This window comes from Motacilla alba, chromosome 12 (assembly GCF_015832195.1).
Source record: "Motacilla alba alba isolate MOTALB_02 chromosome 12, Motacilla_alba_V1.0_pri, whole genome shotgun sequence".
Taxonomy (NCBI): Eukaryota; Metazoa; Chordata; class Aves; order Passeriformes; family Motacillidae; genus Motacilla; species Motacilla alba.
In genome coordinates, this window is record NC_052027.1 from 7438590 (window position 1) to 7453868 (window position 15279).

The window sequence follows — 15279 nt, forward strand, 5'->3', positions numbered from 1 at the left end:
TACTTGTGTCACCAAAGCCCTGTCCCTGCTTTATCCCCACTCTCCCAGCCTGGGGCACAGCACATTTTCTGCAGCAACACAAAACTCGGGTTCCCAGAACAGCCTGGAAAACAGCTGGCTCAGCTCTGCCAGCCTGGCCAGGACCTTGCTAGCAGTGCTTGGGAGCAGGGCAAGAGTCACTGCCCTCATCCACGCCCAGTGTCCCAGCAGAGCTGGCCGTTGGCAAAGGCATTGCATAAGCTGCTGTGTATGTTCATGCTCCAGCATGAGCATCTCTTTATTTCTGATAGACAGGAGTGGGAACTGCATTGGCTGTGAGGTCCTGTGCTTTGGGCTTGCCATCTTTACCCAATTTTTGGAACAGCAATGACTGCCTGTAACCAAGAGCAAAAGAAACGTCAAGGGAAGGTGGAGAGAAGCACTTTGGTGGCCACAGAAGTCTGAATGGACAAGAATGATCCTTCCATGACTGCCATAGGGAGATCTGGGCTTTGGGTTGCAGGGCTGCAGGCAGTTCTGGTGTACAGACCTGGCTGTGCTGCTGGGCACACTGCGAGTGCAGGAAGGGACACGGTGCCTGGGGCTGGCAGGCTGCTCCTGAAGAGTTCCTCCTCCCATTCTCCACACAAGTCTTCCTCCAACGCTGGCAGCTATGTGCACAGGGCTGGTCCCCAGACAGCGTGTCCCTGCGCTGCTGTGGCTGCATCCCTCCCTTCCCCGTGGAGATGGCACCTGCTCAGGGGAGGTGGCTGCCATGAATCCTGGTGACAACGCCAAATACCCAATTTGATCTCAGGGCCACCCAGGACTGGGATGGACATGGCTCTGTCAGCTGTCCCCTACTGTCAGCAGTCTTAAATCATCACAGCCCCACTCTGCCTTCCCCCAGCTGAGCTTCTGGCCCATTGGACAGGGATGCAAATGCCAGAAACAAAGAGTTTGTAATTTTTTTTTTCCTTACTGATCAAATCACTTTGAGCTGTTGCCTGAGACCAGGTTCAGTTTTCCTTTGGGAAGTAAGACTCACAGTCAGCCTTTTCCTCTCTCTTCCCACCTCTGTGGTCCCCTCACTTCATGCTGGCCAGCTCAGGGATGCTGTGGTGGCGTCCGCCCAGCATCCAGTTCCTCATCTTTGAAACACCTTGAATTCAGGGGTTCATTTCAAAGCTGCCTTTCAGCATTTCAAAACAAGCCCATGTCCTGGACAAAGAGAGGGAGCCAGCCAGCATTCGGAGCCTCTTTGTGCAGTGTGTGTCACAGTTTTAAATAGATTTGCCCTGCTTGGATTGGTTCTGGTTGGAAAGCGAGTACTGAAATGAGAGGTCATAGGGGAGAGTTACTATGGTAATTGAGTAGTATCACCAGTAGTTTTGCTCTTATGAGCATTAAAGCACATAATAATAGACAAACAACAGTGGTTAAAGCAAGCAGGTAGGATTACTATGTTCTTTTGTCAGAAGTATATAATGTCTTGTAGTCAGTTTTAAAGACTTCTCAACCCCAAATCCACCCAGCAGTCACCTGCTGAGTAATTTTGTATGCCTAATCTCTAGCCCTTAACTACAAGCTTTCTGCTAATTTGAGGCAAATGGGTATTTTTGACACTAAATAGGGCAGTAAAGAATCCCTGACCTAGAAAAACTCCGTTCCAAGGCACTGAGAGCAGAAAAATATTCTTTCAGCATCCTTGTGAGACCTTTGGAATGACATAAAATAGCTTTGACTAAACTGTGCTGCAGCCTTCGATTAATGGTTTGCAGAAACTTGCTGAACATCCCTACTACAACTTCCCCCATAAAACTTGTCACTTCAGATTGCCATCAGCCACCACAACAATAATCATTTCATGCCTATTGCTAATTGCAAGCACAGCTGAGGCTCAGCAGGGTGCTCTTGCACAGTCCCAGGCCTTTATACCAGCCTCAATCTGTTGTATGGCACTTGTTCACACACAAAAAAACTACCAGTAAAGGCAGAAAGAGGCAGAGTCACAGGTTCCTTGTAATCCCTCTGCTACCCTGCTGACAACCCAGCCCTATAAGCATTCCTGGTTTTGTCCCACTCTTTACAAAAGCTGAAGTGACCTTAAGCTACTAGTATGTAAGCTTTTGAATGAAGAATACAGCTCCTTCAGGTGCCTTAAGAAGCAGTGTTGCATCTGGCTTACGAGATTCTGTTTGCAGCACTCCTGGGGTGAGCTGTGGCTTCCTGTAACATGTAAAATATGAGTGTGAACTCAAGGTTCATGGCAAGGAACAGGAGGTCATGCTTCCATTCAGCTCACACCAAAGAGAACGGGGCTTTGCAGATGTTCCTGGGTGTGTGTAATGACACCACCTCCCAGAAAGCACAGGAGCTCAGCACAGGGCTGGGTTTTGATAAAATGTGCCACATTCAGTGTGCTACTTGCAGATTTATTCATACCAATTTCTACAATTTATGTATTCAGAGACAAACTTGCTATTTCAGGAACTTATTGATCATGTTTTTGCATTCAAAAAAAAAAAAAAAGGCAGAGGGCTGGGGAACAAGTAAGCTTATTGCTCAAGCTGGTTGGGGTGGGCAGCCCTAGAAATGCACCTTTTGTAATGCTCCAGCTCCTGTAATGCCCATCCGGGTGCATCCCAGCTGGCCCATGGCCCACCTCATCCACACAGCCTAGCACCCAGCAATGAGGGTTGCTGTGAAAGACAGGAGAACAACAAAACAAACCTGAAGGAGGTATTGAATTCCTGTCTGTACAATTACAGTACCTGCTTGCAGCGTCTGGGCTTTGCTAGTGGCTGCATTTCCTCTGCTGGGGCTGGCTCCTGGTGTGCAGCCATGGGGCTGTGGTTTGCCTCTGCCAGAGCCCTGTGTCCCTCCCTGCTGACATCCCGCTGGAGGAGCCGTACCCACCATGCATCCATGCAGATGCAGCTTCCACAGCCTGTCCTCACCCTGTGCCCCCAAGCTGAGTGTAAATTGTCCCCTAGGTGAGGGACAGGGATGCCAGCAGCACCAGTAATGTGTGTGTGTACTACACTGACTTACATGTGGGGTTTTGTCCACGGGCCTGGACCATCAGGGAGGTCTGTTCGTTTTTTACAAGCAGGCTTGAGGAGTTTTTTGCAGAAAATATATTTATGGTGTTTACTTTGGTGTGCCCATGAAATGTGTCCGAAATGTGTTGCAAACCCCTTGTCAGGGCCCAAAGTTCGGTATTTGGGCTGTGGCCTGTGCACCTTGTCTTTTGGGACAAGCCACAAGGCTGGAGCTGGATCCCCAAGGGGACCCTGTGTCCCCAGCATGAAGCCCACTGCCCCTGAGGGCATGGCAGACCCCCCTGGGGAAAGCAAGGTGGCCAGTGTCCCCACAGGACCACTCTGTGCTCTTTTGTCTGAGGTGAATACGTTTCTGTTTAGGAGCATTTGGCTTTTTTGTTGTTTTTTTAATAATATAGTCATATGCAAATGTTATCTTCTTTGGTAGGTTAGTCATGAATCAGAGGGCTTATGCGTCTTATAGCACATCAACACTAGCGATAGCTAAAGGGAACATTTAATTTATGGGCTAACTTATTTTTATGAATATGCAGGGCTGAAATTCAGCAGTTGGTGTGTGCTCTATGAAGTGACGTGACGGTTTTGTGTATCAAGATCAATGAATTAGACTTTGTCTTTTTCTCATAAAGCAGAAAGTCTGAGGAGTTAGTTGGCTTTGAGAAAGAGAGCTCCTTTCATGCAGCCGAGCTCTACGCCCGGCTGAGCCCTTGTCAGCCGGTGCTCGAGAGGAGAGGGGTGCAATTCACATTTGATTCCAAGGAGTTTGCATCTCCCCAGAACCCAGAGTGTTTGAAGTGCCCTCCAGAAACACAGAAAAACGTTTCATTTGGCTTACTCGGAAGGTCTCACGGCGGCAAAGTCACCTTGCCAATACTCTCCGGGCAGAGGTTATAATTTCTGTTTGGGATCACATAGCCCTGTGGGCGTGTGTGGCGTGGGACAGACAGAAATGGCAGGACCTGCCCCTGCCGGGGACTTCTCCTCTCATGTGGAGTTGACACAAACACCCAGCAGATCGTTCTGTGGAAGACGGGAGGCGGCAGGGGAAGGGAAGGGGGCGTGTGTGTGTAACACATGGCTGTGCCCTTCCTCTGGGGGCTCCGATTTGAAGAGGTGGCAGAAGGGGAAGGAGGTGTTTGTCTGACCTGGGCATCCATGTGCCGGCACAGCCCAGGGTCACAGCTAATGCCACCCAAGAGCATGACTCAGTTAAGCACTGATTGCAGAAAAGCAGCTTTATGAACATTAGCAGTTTCTCTGTTTTGCCCACGTGGGTCTGCAGCATTTCATGGGAACCCAGGCACATCCCCCAGTGACAGCAGTTGCTCTGTGCCACCCAACCACCAGCTGGCTGTTGGCTGTCCTGGGTCCATGTACCTGGGATCCTCAGGGGATATCCAGGGACACTCTGACTTCCCAGACTAGTCTGAGGCATTGGAAGGTATGAAGCCCCACCAGACCTTCGTGTCTCCTGTGCTCATCAGGTCCACACCAGCTACCCAGGTCGCTTCACTCACTGTTCAGCCCCAGTCTGGTGCCAGCACCTCAGGTGACAGCTGAGAGCTCCTGCTTGCCAGTCTCAATTAATCTCAACCAAGCTCTTGCCAGCTTTCTGTCCTGGAGAGGAAGGGTCAGCGGAATCTCTGCCACAAGTTACACAAGGTGTAAGCATTGAGCATGAGGTCCCCACATGCCATTTCTTCAGTGACTCTTTCATCTCCTTATTTCCTCCATATTTTAAAGAGGTGGTGTAGAAATTAAAGCAGAGGAGCATAATTGGAGTTGAGGGGGAAAACTCTCCCCTGTGCAGCTCCCGGGTGCACTGCCACTCAGCTCAGAGATGTGTGTTGAGCACACATTTGTGTGGTGCAGGGCTGGCTTAGCTTAGACTCATTTGTTTGCTTTGGTGAGCCTCATGCCACCTTGTGGGTGCCAGTGTCAAAGGATGGAGGGAAGCAAATCACTGGCAAGTTTTGCAGTTACAGAATGTTCGGTTGTCTTCCTTCTCCTGCTGAGCTGGCAGCAGGAAAGGGCATGTTCTGTGTCAGAGGCCCCTGGCCCAAGGGGACACTGAGGGAGGCAGCAAGACCTGACTTGGACTGGTGTGAAGTTTCAGGCTCATTGGGAGGCAGCTGCATCCTAGACTATGGATGGTGCTCCGTTAGGATCTTCATAAACTGGTCTGGTGGAGTTTCTTTAGTATTTTAACTGGTTCTAGATTAATTGCATCTGGTCTGGGGTTTGATCTCTGCGTGTAAAAGAGATCATGAGAGGGGTGCAACTGTGCATACAGAGGTGTGATGGGTTTTTGCCTGCTTTGTAACCGCCCCTTGTGCTGAGCACCTTGGGGAGGTTTTGTGGCTCCCCACCCACTCCCAGGCCCTGCTTTTCCTCCTCTCGAGGGCTCGCTGCTCATCTGTGTGACATCAGACGTGCCACGGCAGCCCTGCATGAGCAGGACTCTGATCCACAGCCCCCCAGAGCCTTCCTGCACTGCAGGCTGCTGCCACACTGCTGTGAGCCTTTTTCACAGACAGCAGCACAATTTCAGCCCCTGGAGGGGCCCTGTGAGTTCAGCAGCTTGAAACAAGCTGATTTCTTTGCTGCTTTTCCATCTTTCATAACTGTGAGGGTGAAACCAAAGCACTTCCCACACAGCCTGGGCAGGCACCCACCCGTAGGTGCTTACACCAGCATCCTTCCCCTCAGCCAAACCTTGCCCTGCATGAGCCTCCCCTCTGCTCACCCTCAGGGTCCCAGACTCATCCTGTGGCTGTTTATGATTGAATTTGAAGATGGTAAGTAACCTGAGTGTGGGACTGACATCCTTAAAGGCAGGACTGTGTTCTCACTGTGGGGGAAACAGGCTAAAAAAATGGCTCGAGCCAAACGCACATCACTGCTGGCAAGTGCCATCAATGGCAAAATCAGATTACAAAACCTTGTGGCACCACTGGTGGCCTTTACCCGCCTAATAAATTTATTTTGTTGTTATTTTTATTAAAATTTAAAAGCCCGTGCATGGAAATTCTGTGTAAGAGGAGATGCCAGACTCCCCTCTCATTCTGTGGCCCCCATGAGCAGGCTGGCAGGTGGGTGTGAGGCTCAGAGGTGGTGTGAGGCTCAGAGGTGGTGTGAGGGGATGCTGGGGGCACAAGTGTCAGTCGGGGCATCGCACACAGCCCCGTGTGGGTGCTGGAGAAGCCGTGTCTCTCTTGCAGCAATGGTACACCAGCTCCATGAGTGTCGTGTGCACTTGGCTGACAGACCGCATGGACCTGCAGCTCCACATCTACCAGCTGAAAACCCTCATTAGGATAGTCAAGGTAAGCACCCAGGTGTTCCCAGCGCCCCTCGCTGTCGGGAGGAGCATGTGTGTGCTCCTGCATGTGTGTGGCACGTGCTCTGTCGCTGGCAGATAAATGAAGGATTGATTAAAATTCCTTTAAGGAATTAAGATAGCTATGCCTGTGGCAGGTAGCACTGGATAAACAGGAGCTTTAAATGCAGAGAGATGTAAAACACAGGTGTGCAAATAAGAACAAAGTAACTTCTTGCATTAAAAACAAAAACCAAACTCCTTGGCTATTTGACCTTACCTTTACAGTAAGTACACCAAAATTAGCCTTTTTGTGGACAAATTCACTGATCACACCAGTGAGCTCTGGTGTTAAAATGGGTTAAATCAACCCAAAAGTTTTTAATGCTGTTTTGCTCGAAACGTTTAAGCCCAGCTATGGCTCGTAATTATTGTCAGAATGCAAATGAGATTGTTCTCGTAGTTAATTGAAGTTGTTTCTTTTACAATGGGTGTATATAATCAACTCTAAGAGATCACAAAGGTGAGATAACATACCCTGAAAGTAGCATTTTTTTCTTTAAGTGCACGTGTATGTGTATATCTGTGTGTGTGCGTGCCTTGGACTAATGATAATTATTTCAGTGTGAAATCACAGTGGTTTACATGAAATAATAAGATCACAGAAGGGGGTAAATATATTTTTGATCATTTTAGGTTCTATCTAATGCTTTTTGGTCTAGTATTTTATAATGTTTATGGTCTTGTGTGCAGTGAACACATTGAAGGCATGAATAAATTAAAACTGAAATGTATTAAATGTGCTTTTCATAACTGAAAACAACAGGCACAGACAGATTATTCCTACTTGTCAGCGAGCTGAGGAAAGCTTTTTTTCCTTGTGCTTTATTTATACCAATATTACATTCAGAAGCAGCTATAACAAACCCAAGGACTTTCTGAAATAGCAGAACAGTAAATAGTTTCTATGCAGAGCACAGAGCAGAATTAAATGAACAACGAGACCAGAGTTTTATCTCACAGAGTTGAGAAGGTTTTAAGCATAAATTAAGAGATGTTAATTGTAATAACAAGGGAAATATAGGAACCATGGAAATACAATTCCAGATTGAGGTGAACAAAGGGAGATTTAAGAAACAGGCTCCATTATTTATATGGAGCTTATATTTATACCTCAATAATTTCGTCCAGTATCCTGGACTTAGTTTACTTAATCCCTATACTGTAGGTAGGATTGTTTAATGTGGAGCATTCCAGGAATGTGTAATCATGTCTGTGGGTGCAGGGGATAAGCATCCTGCTGCTTGAAGAGAAATACCTGACATTAGAGGCAGGATGAACACATCCAGGAGCGAGGGAAGTCAGAGCAGAGTCCTTACATTGCTTCGATGTCTTTTTAGACACCAGCCCACCCTATGCAAAGCTCCCCCGAGCTGCTTTGAAGCTGCCCAGCCCACAAAGGCAGGGCTGGAGTCACAGAGCTGTAATTTGTTGCCCAAGGCACCCTAGAGGGACGTCTGCCACACCAGAGTGGTGGCCAGCAGAGATGCTCCTGTGGCCTCTGCACTTCCTAGGTGATGCAAATTGTCCCCAGGGCTGGGATTTCCCTGGTATCCCAGCCTCTCCCATTAGTGGCCCCAAACCCCCAGCACAGGGGCACATGTTGACTCCTGCAGGGGAGCTGGTGTTGGCCCTGACCTCTCCCTGTCTCTGCTGTAGAAAACGTACCGCGATTTCCGATTGCAAGGCGTGCTGGACTCCACCTTGAACAGCAAAACCTACGAGACCATCCGGAACCGGCTGACGGTGGAGGAGGCCACGGCGTCGGTCAGCGAGGGCGGGGGGCTCCAGGGCATCACCATGAAGGACAGCGATGAGGAGGATGAGGAGGATGACTAGGGGAGCTGGAGCACCGGCCGGGGGTCGCCTGGTATCCGTGCATGTACCTCGTCTGTAACTCAGTTAGCCACATTAGGAATTTTTATGTCAGCTCTAAATGCCCATGAGAAGTTTACCAATACAAATGCCATGTTAGCTGTGTGGTAATAAGATTAGCACCTCTCTTTGATTCATCAGTTTCCTAATTTCATATCTATATGTTCATAAGCAATATGGAGCACCATTGTTTAATACTGTTAATGGAAAAACTACATAGAAAACATCCTAGGTGTGTCCCTGTTATTAAAGTTTAAACAATGCTTCATTAATGTACTGTATATACATTGATGGTAAATTGTTGTGAAGATGAGTGACTCGAGTCCTTTCATTTCTTTCTCTTCTGTGGATGCCAACTGCTTAAAATTAATTAAAAAAAACAGCTTTGTTTTTAAAAGAAAAACCAGGCAATTACAAATGATTTTTTTGTTCTCTCTGTTCATTTAAAAACCAGAAAACAAACAAACCCAGACAGCCGTTTGAATCATTCTGCATCCTTGTTAAAGTACCAGGCTCTTCCCTTCAATATGCAGTTAACTCCATAGAGACTACATCCCAGAGGATTAGTCATTCTAATTGCCACACCAGATTAATCCTATCATTATGGATATATCATGCCACATTACAAGTCCAAAGCAGTTGTTTTATGTTGACGTTTGCTCCTCTAAATGTTACATTTTTGTTTAAATTTCAAATAACCGTGTATGTACAAAGACAACTTTAATTACAATCTTATCTTAGACTCTACAAATGTGTTTATAATAATATATTGAATATTTATTTCGGTAGATTGTAACCATAATTTACAACTCCTCTGTTTCACAATGGTTTTTATATATGTCATGTACATTGCATTTTGACCAGTAACTGCATGTCCATCAGTCCCTTCTCCAGAGCTTTTACTTTCTGTGTAAAATAGTGATCCATCTTGCTTTTTTTGCCTTATACAAGCCGACAGTTGTAAAAGTGTGAGAACTGTGGCTTCTCAATAAATAACTATTCAGATGTCCTAATAATAAATTATGGAGTCTTTTTATGTCTGCCTTAGAAAAAAAAAACAACAAACTAAGCTGAGATGTAAGAGCCCCAACCTCACAGAATAAAGGCATTTTCTTTTCTCATGGGTGTTCTTTAGTTTATTAATTAAGAAGATGGTTTCCTCATTTGCTCCCCAAGGTCAGGATTGGGAGCACACTATCTGTTCCCCAGGTCCAAGAGCATTTCTGCTGTGACCACCACAGCTGTTTCCACCATTATCTGTACTCTGTGTCCTGTGATTTGTCCCTTGACATCTAATTGATGTCTGCTCTGGTTCAGCCCCTGTTATTATTTGGCCATCAGCCTTACCCAACACTTACCTTCCTTCAAAAGGCCTCAGTTTGTATTTTAACTTCTCCCAAAGTAGTCTTAGTGCAGCAGGGCAGAGACAAACCCTGAGCTGAGATTAAATAAAAGTGTGGTTTGATGGAAAACGTGTTTAGTGGGAGCACACTTGAACTGGCTGCCCAGGGAGGTCATGGATATCCCATCTCTGAAAGTGTTCAAGGTCAGGGGCTCTGAGCAATCTGGTCCAGTGGAAGGTGTCCCTGCCCATGGCAGGGGGTTGGAACTGGATCATCCTTAAGGTCCTTTCCAACCCATCCATTCTGTGATTCTCTGTGAGACTGAGAGTTTTCTGAGAGGTTTTGCAGCCCCTCCCTCCCATCAGCTGATTCACACCACAACTGGTTCTTGCTGGGCCAGGTCTCAGCCATTTGAGAGAGCAGCAGAAGAACCAGTGTGCTTTACCCCCAAACACAACCACCTGCGGCCAGCCTGGGGAACCAGGACAAATGTTCATCCCTCACAAATAAAAGATGGCCAAACGGAAAAACATCCTTCCTGGATGAGCCTTCCTGACATAACGAACAATTAAACCATCTTCCAGAGCCAAAAACACATCAGATCCACCCTGGACATATGGGAGGAGACTGGGACCTCTGGAACTGCCTGTGAAGGGGGTATTGACTCCCGGACTGGGCTGGGATAGTTATGGAGCCTGGAGCATATTCACTTGCAGTGCTGGATTTTTGGGTCCCTTCCCTCTGTGTCAGAGTTTAGCATCTGCTGTGGAGATGCTGTGCAGCCCCACCTGGATGGTCACACCCCACACATTCAGCATCCACCTTTCCCAGGTATCCTGGGAACACCACCCCCTTGGAACAGGGGCATTAGCAGGGGCTTCACTTCAGGAGTGGGTGGTGGATGTGCACATTTAGCACCATTTACATGTTGAGAAGCCATCTGATGCACCAGAATAGACTAATTTTGAGCCCTGACTGTAGCCCAGCAGACTTGATACTTGTCTTGCTCTGTGCTGCTGGTAGAGGGAAGCATTGCCAGAAAAAGCTACTTCTGAGGACTTAGGCAGAAATATGGCTTTGTGACCACAGACACAGGAAGTTTTTCCCTCTTCTTACCCACCATTTATATGTGCAACTTCTTGGCCCCGAGTCCTCGGAGGAGCTGGGGTAGTAGTTGAGTGTTTAAGTCATACTCAGTCTATCAAAACCAGTTCAGATGCCTCTGCAGGTCTGTCACTGGCATGCACACAAAAAATGTCTATTCCTTGACTTCATTATGCTTGGAGCCTTCAATCCCACCCTGAAGCCTCCCAGGACTTCCCTGATAAAGCAAGTCTCACAAGATACAAAGTAAGGAACAAACTGCAAGCACCCCCTGGTCCTTTTTTCTAGGGGGTTAAGACCCACACACATACTGCTGCACACGTGTGTTCATTCCCTCTTTCTCCTCTCCCTCAGCTGCCCCAAATATTTGTGTGAAGGACAACAGCTCCAAGAGGAAGTCCTAGGAAAGCCTTACTGGGGTGGTCACCAGGCTGGTAGCAAAGAGCACTGAAGGACATGGAAATTTATAGCTCTGCTGGCAGTCAGGCAGAGCAGAGCTGGAGAAACAGCTTGATTCTGCTCTGGAAATGTCTTCTTTTTTTTTTTTTTTAAACACAAAATATTTATTGGGTAAAAACACAGCCCACTTCCACCTGCCACCTTTCAAAATAGTGAGCCCTGCTCAGTTTTTTGAATGAGAGAGTGTGGGTGCAGCCTTGAGGAGATGCTCCTTGGCTGTGCATTGCTAACGCACGGCGGCACCTCCCTAAAACAGCAGTGATTGGACACCCTCGACTGAGTGCCTCTGCCACGAGCAGTGACCCTATGGCCTGTGACAGCTTTTTGTGTCCTCAAACCCCAAAAAAGCACCCCAGAAATTCCACAGCCCTGAGGCTTGACCGCAGAACAGGGAAGAATTAGCCAGCTCACTATTTTTAAGGCATTTGGACCCAAAAGATGAGCTTCAAGGTTATGTACTTCAGTGTAAGCAGGGAGAAGATCTTACAGCACTGCTGCAAAGCAGGATTGAACCTCCCACTCCCCAGTCTGCAGCCTGTGGCTGAGCAAAGGAGTGCACTGCCCCCTGATCCCCACTGCCCTTAACCCTGCGCGTGGCCAGGCTGTGCTGGCAGCCCAACCCTCCCCTGAGTGCTGCACTGTGGTACCAGGAGCGGGAAGAGCCACCTTGGGTCAATCCTGAAGAAATGTCAAATCCAAAATGGTTTGGTTTTGCCTGAAAAATATCAATCTTGGTTCAAATCCCTCCCGGCCACAGACTACAGTCTGGACAGAGCTCAGCTCCTGCAGAGCAAAGCTACACCTCGGGCAGCACCTCTAAGGGCTGGTGGATAGATGAGAGCACTGGCAAAGGTGGCTGAGGAATTCAGAGATCTGCTGCTGGTTCATTTCAACCCATTGCTGTGATGGAACGAGCTCCAGCAGTCAAAGGACTTGGTGCCAGTACAACTGCACCTAGATGAAGAATCTGCCTGTACAGTTATGTCAATCAGTTTTGGGAAAAGAGGAAAATTTCATTCTTCTGCCAGCAAAATTTTAAATGAGAGATCAGGCCAAAACTTCTCTCATATTTACAGGGAAGTCCAGCGAAAATATCCTTTTTTTGACAGACTTACTTAAAGCATGTGGCATGGAGACTGAAAATGCTATCAACTATTTGACTGACAAGTGTCAGCAGCTGTTCATCCAATTTGTTTTATATTTCACCAACTAACAGATTCTTTCCCCTCTGCTGTAATGCATGTCTTCTGGCCCACAGGCATCTTAGAAATTGCTTTTCTGCCTTTCTAGTGACCAAAACGTCAAAAATATTAGAAGACAATTTGTGTTCAGAAGCATAAACAGGCATGCAACAAAGCAAAGATGATTTTGCCAATATTCAGGCTGTTTTCTTTTTTAAAAAGTCACAGCAAACCTAAGGCAAAAATTATTTCTCTAAGCTTTAAAAGAAAAAGCTAATGCAAACAAAGGGCATGATAAATCAGCACAGGTTAAACCATCAGCTACCAAAGGGAAAAGCTGCTGTTTAACAGCCAGCCAAAATGAGCTGAGCTGTATGTCAACTTCTGCACTTTGGCTGTGAAGTTCAGAACTCTGCAATTCCATTACCAGTATTTGTTCAAAAACCTGCTCCACGTTGCCAGGATTCAACAAAGCCACTGTTGTACCAAACCAAGCTTGGCTAGGAGAGTCCTTTGAGCCATTCACAAAACCCAGCCCTCTTCACCTTAGGTCTAGCACTGCTTTCAGAACTCTTCAATCCCGACTGCATATAATAAAATTATTGCAGTTTTCACCCGTCATGAACTCGCTGGACTAAAAAAAGCCTGTGTGACACCTCTCTCTGGTGAGCTATATTCCATGATATTTCCTTTAAACAAACAAGTTTAGGCTTTCAAGCCAAACCTGAAGTGATATTTTCCTCAGCCTTTCTAAAAGATACATATTCCATTTCAAGTCATAAATCCGCATTTGTTGTAACTATGCAAAATATGGGAGAAAAAAAGTGCAGAGATTATATGCAATCTGCCAGCAGAGTTGTGTGCCATGAGGAAAATGCCTCACAGGTCAAAACAAAGAAAAACACTGAGCAACAAATTAGTTGCAGGCAGTAGCTAATATGGAGATCAAAAGATTAAAATCAACATACAACGATGAAATCACTGGAATAATAGGAGCACTTAAGAAGATTAAGTCAATAACAGAGTCCAGTGCTACGAAAATAAGGTTTTGATTATACTGTAAAAATTTATATTGGGAGAGCAAAAGTAATTACAGCCATGACATGCTTTGCTATCCCTGCCTTAGACCATCTTGGCTCATTTCTTATGCAAGGAATACAGTTGTTGAAATAAACAGAAATGTTATGACTCAAGTGCTCGATTCAAAAACAAACCAGGTGGTCAGATCAGACTGGGGACTGTCAAGATGGGGTCTGTAAAATTAGGACTTGTTGCAGATCCTGGAGGATATGACAGCTGGGGGGAGCAAAGGCCACACTGTTTAGGACTGGCTTTCTGCACAGAGAGCTCCACGAGCAGCTGATGTCAGGGCTGTCCCAGGCTGTCAGCTGGAGAGGAGAAGCACGCACTGGAAGGGAGGTAGGAGGAGATGAATAGCTCAGAGGCTGGTAGTGAACATGGTGGTGATGAACTCTGATAACAGGAAAGGTATTTTTCCATCCAGCTAAACAGGCAAAGATTGCAGGTTTGGTTTTTTATCAGAGGCAGAGATGTGGCAGCCTCCAAGCCCATCCAGACCCTCACAGCAGGGACAGGAACATTTCCCATAGCCACGTTCAGCAGCTCTGGGAGTCAACCAAAGGGGGTGGGAAGGACAACCCACCAGGGGCAGCTAATGCTCACCATGACAGATCTACCCTTGATCATGTGCTTGGTGTATAAGCAGGAATTGCTGAGCCAGTCCCTCCAGCACAAACTGGCCATGGCCACGGAACACCAGCCTCATCCACGGACTGTGGGACCAAAGGCCTAGAGCTCCCCACGGAGAAACAGCTACCCTGGTGAGGTCCTCTACACCCAAGAAGTCTGAGAGCTCCTGGTGGGCTCTGCAGTGCTCTGAGTTTTGTGAGGAAGAGCTGAAGCAGCTCCTCTGTGCCCCAGGGCTGATGACTTGCCCCAGCATTTCACACAACTGTTTTTCCAATATCACTATCTCCAGCCCCACCCCCACCCCAAAATCACCATCTAGGCTCATAATTAAATCAAATAAATAAATTCTCATCTATTTTTACACAATTTGTGGATATTCTTGAACATTCAGGAAATACTCGGGTTGTGCATTGAAGTTTTTTCCTCCAGTGACGAGGTCTGGATTTTCAGTCTGGGCTCTCATTGTTGGGGGGATTTTTAGCGGATTTTCTAGATCATGTCTTCATGAATCAACCCATTTCTCGTGCCCAAGCAGCACAGCAACACTTTCACTTGTCAATCTGGGAGTCTTGCCAGGCTGTCTCTGACTTAGCCACCATGAGGGACAGGGATGCTGCAGTCCAGCCAGTCCCACACACCCCAGAGGAAGGGGACAAGGTGCTGCCACCCGCTGCCACCTCCAGACCAGGCAGCCCATGGAGTCCAGCTGTGCAGCAGGTAAGAACATCTGTGACAACAGTTCAAAAAATGGCAAATACAAATCTCAAACGACCTCAAGTGGCATAGCCAGAAAGACTGGGCGACACTGAGTGAGGAGTGAGCGGCAAAACAACAGTGGAAAGATTGGTTTTGGAAGGATTCTTTCTCTGTTTGATTTTCTTCATTGAAAAAGGAAGTAATTTCGAAAATGAGATGTTTTTCCATCTCATTAAGGGGAGAATAATTCAAAACACGTGGAGTTTGTCCCACTTACTTTTTTGGCCTTCCTTCTTTCAAGCAAAAAAAGGGAAGGAATAGGAACATGAAACTGAAGTGGGCTTCTACCCATTTTCACTGTTTTTTGTTCCTTTTCCTGAAACGTTTTCAGTAGGAAAGTGAGAACAAGGCCATCCCCCCATTATATTCTCCCTCTCTACTTCCTCCCACCTTTTCTCCTAAATAGAAAATAAGGGGAAAAAACCCAT

At 46.9% G+C, this 15279-nt stretch overlaps 1 protein-coding gene across 35 annotated transcripts in view; it reads left to right on the forward strand.

The window, feature by feature from the left end:
* Window positions 1-9419, forward strand: part of CADPS (calcium dependent secretion activator) — a 206957-nt gene extending 197538 nt beyond the window's left edge. For 26 of the 35 annotated variants that reach the window (XR_005258465.1, XR_005258468.1, XR_005258475.1 and 23 more), the window contains one exon: window positions 6266-6370. Coding sequence is in view for 9 of the 35 variants with exons in the window: in XM_038149681.1 (XP_038005609.1) it covers window positions 6266-6370; window positions 8083-8262 (285 nt within the window). In the remaining 26 variants the exon portion in view is untranslated. Of the gene's footprint in view, window positions 1-6265; window positions 6371-8082 lie in introns of those variants that run through there. The other 9 variants (XM_038149681.1, XM_038149677.1, XM_038149682.1 and 6 more) reach the window with 1 other exon arrangement.
* Window positions 9420-15279: the final 5860 nt, after the last annotated feature.